At 44.2% G+C, this 4,826-nt stretch overlaps 2 protein-coding genes across 4 annotated transcripts; one reads left to right on the top strand and one right to left on the bottom strand.

Moving 5' to 3' along the window:
• Positions 1-281: 281 nt before the first annotated feature.
• LOC104444146 (WAT1-related protein At3g30340) lies at positions 282-2,939 on the top strand. 3 transcript variants are annotated; one of them, XM_010057759.3, is made up of 6 exons: positions 282-888; positions 1,184-1,237; positions 1,348-1,464; positions 1,552-1,966; positions 2,365-2,516; positions 2,605-2,939. In XM_010057759.3, exons 1-6 carry the CDS (start codon positions 698-700, stop codon positions 2,771-2,773), a joined length of 1,098 nt encoding a protein of 365 aa, XP_010056061.1. In that variant the 5' UTR covers positions 282-697; the 3' UTR covers positions 2,774-2,939. The 3 variants fall into 3 exon arrangements, with proteins under 3 accessions (XP_010056061.1, XP_010056060.1, XP_018730716.1); XM_010057758.3 differs by having other exon boundaries at positions 284-888; positions 1,175-1,237; XM_018875171.2 differs by lacking the exon at positions 282-888 and adding an exon at positions 945-1,073 and having other exon boundaries at positions 1,175-1,237.
• Positions 2,940-3,773: 834 nt separating this feature from the next.
• Positions 3,774-4,587, bottom strand: LOC104444145. The gene has a single exon (XM_010057757.3). It carries the CDS (start codon positions 4,509-4,511, stop codon positions 4,032-4,034), a length of 480 nt encoding a protein of 159 aa, XP_010056059.2. The 5' UTR covers positions 4,512-4,587; the 3' UTR covers positions 3,774-4,031.
• Between the last annotated feature and the right edge of the window lie 239 nt (positions 4,588-4,826).

Here is a 4,826-nt window from a genome sequence, read left to right as displayed (position 1 = left end):
ACAAGAAAAGCAGCATCTTCGTCAGATTTGATTACGACGACCTCCGCTCATTGAGCCACCTTTTTTCCCCAAGATCCTGCATTAGTGCTCTTATACTCCACGTTGGGAAATGAAATGCTGATCAGTAAGCTCTAATGAATGAGGGAATTAGATGCTAAGTATAGAAGAGGGGAGAGGATCCATTTATAGTACCATCCCACTTAAAGATGCTTATTGGTTAAATATAGCAGCAGCTCTCTAAAAGGCCATTTGCATTCTAAAAGAAGATGACATGTTATCGGAGGCTCGTGCTTGCAATCCGCTTTTTGATGATTTCTTAAAGGATGATCACTCCAATGTCAATCGCTGCACTGTTTGTGTGGCAAATTTGTAAACGATTCTCAAACAATCTCTCTTTGTTGGGAAGGATCAGTCAAAAGGAAGCAAGAAAAGAAGAGAGAATAACTATTAAACTAATGTCAAAGTTGGTTGCTTAAAGCACTGATGTGATCTGAAGAATTTAATCTTGCTTTGTCCCCACTTATTCTGGAGGAGAGAGAGCCCCCTCAGAGCTACAAAAGTATGCGTTCCGGGGTGTAATGACTGGCCATAAGAGTAATCTCTCTCGCACCGTCGTGTTGTGTGAAGGGGGGAGAGAGAGAGAGAGAGAATAGAGAGAAAGGAGGCCTACCAGTGCCTCCTAGAGTGTTGAATTTGAATGGCTATAGAGAGGAGCTGCAACGAGTGGAAGCCTTTCTTTGTGATGCTGGCGATTGATTTTGCCTTTGCAATTGTGAATATTCTGCTTAAGAAAGTGCTTGAAGAGGGTATTGATCATTTGGTCCTAATCACATATCGCCTAGCAATTTCAGCCATTTTCTTGTCTCCGATCGGTTACTTTTTGGAAAGGTACACTTTTCTTAGTCAGAATCTTATTATAGAGAGCTCTAGGGTGAGTGAGATGGGCATGCTGTGTGTGTTCCTTACATGGCTTAGTTGTCTGACTCGATGCTTAGCCGATTTAGCTGTCACTCTGCCACAGTTTGATCTCGAAATGTCACATAGAGTTTCATGAGTTGTGCAATATCCATGAAGTCGGTTACAGTCTGCTTTTTCATTGTTTGGCTTCTGTATCTGTGCTTTTCATATCCGTTTTCTGTCTGCTGTGGTAAACTAACAGCATTCTCATTTGTAGGAATACCAGACCAAAGCTCACGATTAGCATCTTATGTTATCTCTTTTTCAGCGCCATTGTAGGGTTAGTCACCTCAATTCCCATATTCCTTTTTCAAATATCTGCTCCTATCCCAAGAAATGAGTTATATATATTATAGAAAGTACTTAATGAAAATTTGATCTCTCTTGCAGGGCATCGCTCACGCAATATTTCTTCCTCCTTGGTATTCAATACACATCTGCGACTTTCTCGTGCGCCTTCATTAACATCGTTCCTGTTCTCACATTCATCATGGCCTTACCTTTCAGGTATATTAGACCAATGGCTAGAAACTTAGTACTCTGAGTATGTGATCTAGGAAAACAAGTGATTGGTCTGTCATGTTGGCACTGCAGGATAGAGAGGGTGAACATAAAGAGAAGCAGCGGAAAAGCCAAAATAGTTGGTACATTAGTATGCGTCGGTGGGGCTTTGACGTTGACTCTTTATCGAGGAAGGCCTTTGTTCAGCTCTTCACATTCACAGGCTGTTATTTCGATGAGTGATCATGCCACCAAACTCAATTCGGCTGATAGGATGCAGAATTGGGGACTCGGCTTGATTTGCTTGGTTCTCGGAACATTGCTCTGGTCTCTGTGGTTTCTTCTCCAATCCAAGATAGCCAAGAGATATCCTTGCCAGTACTCAAGCACAGCCATTATGTGCTTCTTTGGCTCCGTTCAGTCGGCTGCTTTGAGCTTCTCCACGTCCAGGAGCCTCTCTATTTGGATCTTAAGAGGAAGAACTGAAATATTCACCGTTCTCTTCGCCGTAAGTATGACTTCTTTTGGGTATAAAACCAAACCGCAAGAAATTTATGCAGTCACATTAAATTAAATTAAATTGAGAGAGGATTGTTCAAGTTCAGGGCTTTACGGTGAAGTATGCATATACAGTAGTAAATAGAAGGAATTTATTGGTGCAAGAGCTCTCCATTCGTGAGGCCAATCCTCTATCTGCATTCAACTTCTTTCAGTAGCTCTGTTCAAGTAGCCCTCGATAGGATCCGTCTTTAACCCAACCTGACAAATGTCCCCTGTTCAATCCACCAAATTCCCACATCTAAGGGAGAGAGATGCTATGACTTTAAAAATGGCCATCAGAGAATCTAAATGATCAAGTTGGACCTGCCATATTCAGTGATAATTGTGTTGTGTTTCTGCCTCTAGGGTATGGTAGGTTCAGGTTTGTGCTATGTTGGGATGTCATGGTGCGTCAAGAAACGGGGTCCCGTCTTCACGGCAGCATTCAGCCCCCTCGTCCAGATAATGGCGGCAATGTTTGATATCCCCATTCTGCATGAGCAGCTCCATATTGGGAGGTGAATGTTGACAAATACCAAAAATGCCGTGATGTGTTTAGAACCTGCATTTTGCTGAACCTTTTCTTCTGCTGCTGTTGTTGAGCAGCTTGCTTGGGTCGGTCATTGTCATCATCGGCTTGTACATTCTTCTGTGGGGCAAGAACAAAGAGATGCAGGATTGTGCAATGAAAGTAGCTCAGGAAGCCGAACAGATCAAGGAGCAGGAGCTGAAGTTACAGGTCGTCACAGTGTCGTGCGAGTCGCAGAATCCCTAGTGTGTTGCTTCCGTTGGTGGTCCCAGAGTCTGTAGCCCCCTTTCTCTGCCCCCTCGAATTCCTACTTCTGTGGAGGGTGCATATGGTTGCTTTGTGCAAAGCACAGTCCGTCACTTTGTTTTCCGAAATGCATAATACAGTAAAAGAGCACCTCATTTGGTACCCAGTGTTCAGCATAATCCTGCACACATGATTTGAGTGTATCACTAGAAGACCCTAATTCTGTTCATTATTGATTCACGTCGGGCGTAAAAGTCATGCACTAATGAGAGGGTCCGTACCCTAATTTAATCGCTTTCTTTTGCCTCTCTCTTTCTTAGGCTCGTCGGTCTAATTTTACCGTGATAATCTGCCGGATTCCACGGCTTCTTTAGTGCTGATTCTAATTGGGCAATCTTCTTTGCTCTTTGGACAAGTTAATTCGGCAATCTGACTTCTGTTGCAGCTACTCATCTGTTTGGAAAGCGATATCTCAAAAGAGTTTTGTCAATGGACTATTTATAGCATGGGATGGATTGTCGGAGGTGATCGATCGGAGAAGGGTGAGGGCATTAACCTTAATATGGCATGATCAAACCCCCAGGGCACATCTTGATCAACAGGGTCTGCGCAGTAGTTTTCCGCCTATTGGGAGGGCAATCATTTTCTTTTCGACCTCTAGAATTCCCGATCAATAACGTGAAAGCATAGTAAACAAAGTCAATTTCCAGATGAACAAACTGAAGGCCTTCCCTAGAATGGAAAAATGATGCAAGATCAGCACCTTAAGCTATAAGAAAAGACAGTGCTCTGGTTTTTGATTGCTTGAGATCAGCATTAAGTGTCCCTACAATTAACAGGGCATTTACTTCACTCAGTCCATGACTAAGCTATGGCCAAAGTCCGAGGGGAGATGCAACCCCAAGTTTGGCATCAGACAAGGACTCCTCTTCCAGCCCACTTTCAAGAAATTTTTCTTAGGAACGAACCACTTCAAGAAAAGCAGAGACGAGTGCAGCAATTGAGTCAGGGACACGGAAGTGATTCTACACTCCATTGGATAAACACACGGTAACTTCAAAACAAAGCTCCGTCATGGTTACAAGAAAGCTTATTCGGCATAGAAAACAGCAGCAACTAGCAATAAGGCAGTGGAACGCGTAGAGAGAGACAGGGATTATTATCAGGGATCTCTTTCACCGAACTGTGTTTCTTCTTTTTTTCCCTTTTTTTCTGTGATTTTAAGGGTGTCCAGAGAAACAGACAAACTTGGATGCGCTCATTTACTGTCCTCAGCAGAGTGCTCAGTGTGCTCGTCACTCTTCCCACTTTCCTGGTCCTTCTTCTTCTTCTTCTTCTTCTTCTCCTTCTTGCCGTGCTTCTCTGACTTGTGGTGGTCCTTTCCACGGTGCTCAAAAAAGTCACACACTTCTAAATGCACACCGGGGTCATTGGTCGTGTAGCTCCCGCCCATCATGATCGAGTTGTTCACGGCCTGGAAGTTGCTGTTCACGTGTGTGATCATCGCATCAAGCTCGTCATCAGAATCACCTGACTTCTGATCCATCTCGCCCTTCAGGGTGGCGCCGATGTTGTTCCCCGCCAGCGTGACAATCCCCGTGCCACTGTCATCGTCCCCCTCAGACATCTGGCTCGAGCCAGGCCTTTGGAGTTTAAAGATCCGGCCCACGATCGCCGAGACCATGTCCCGGGCATCATCGTGGTCGAGCTTCTTCGGCTTCTCTTCTTCTAGAGGCATTTGGTTCTGGGGAAGCAAGGAGAGAAGAGGGTGCTTAGAGGGAAACTCAGGATGGAGAGCTTGATGAGGATGTGAATGAGGTGGGGATTTTAAGAGGGAATGAGGAGTGAACTTTGTGCATTGGAATAAAGGGAGTTTTGCTTGAATGGCAATGCAAGGATTTTTCTTTTTTTCCACAAGAGTCTTGGTGTGAATAAAGAGAAGGGTTTTGCTTGAGGAGGGGTTTTGGCTTCTATGGATGCTTTTGTGAGCTTCAAGTTCCTTGCTTTGCATTTGAACTTTCTTAGGAAGGAGTAGAGATTGATCTGTTCATTG

Source organism: Eucalyptus grandis, chromosome 5, assembly GCF_016545825.1.
Source record: "Eucalyptus grandis isolate ANBG69807.140 chromosome 5, ASM1654582v1, whole genome shotgun sequence".
Classification (NCBI taxonomy): Eukaryota; Viridiplantae; Streptophyta; class Magnoliopsida; order Myrtales; family Myrtaceae; genus Eucalyptus; species Eucalyptus grandis.
The sequence above is the reverse complement of the archived record's forward strand: the minus strand, read 5'-3'. Positions and strand labels throughout refer to the sequence as shown.

Excerpts from the sequence above, each read along its gene's own strand:
- LOC104444146 (XM_010057758.3), top strand. The coding sequence starts at position 698 with ATGGCTATAGAGAGGAGCTGCAACGAGTGGAAGCCTTTCTTTGTGATG. Across the intron at positions 889-1,174 it reads ATCGGTTACTTTTTGGAAAG|GAATACCAGACCAAAGCTCA; the intron begins GTACACTTTTCT and ends TCTCATTTGTAG. Across the intron at positions 1,238-1,347 it reads TTTTTCAGCGCCATTGTAGG|GGCATCGCTCACGCAATATT; the intron begins GTTAGTCACCTC and ends TCTCTCTTGCAG.
- LOC104444145 (XM_010057757.3), bottom strand. The coding sequence starts at position 4,511 with ATGCCTCTAGAAGAAGAGAAGCCGAAGAAGCTCGACCACGATGATGCC.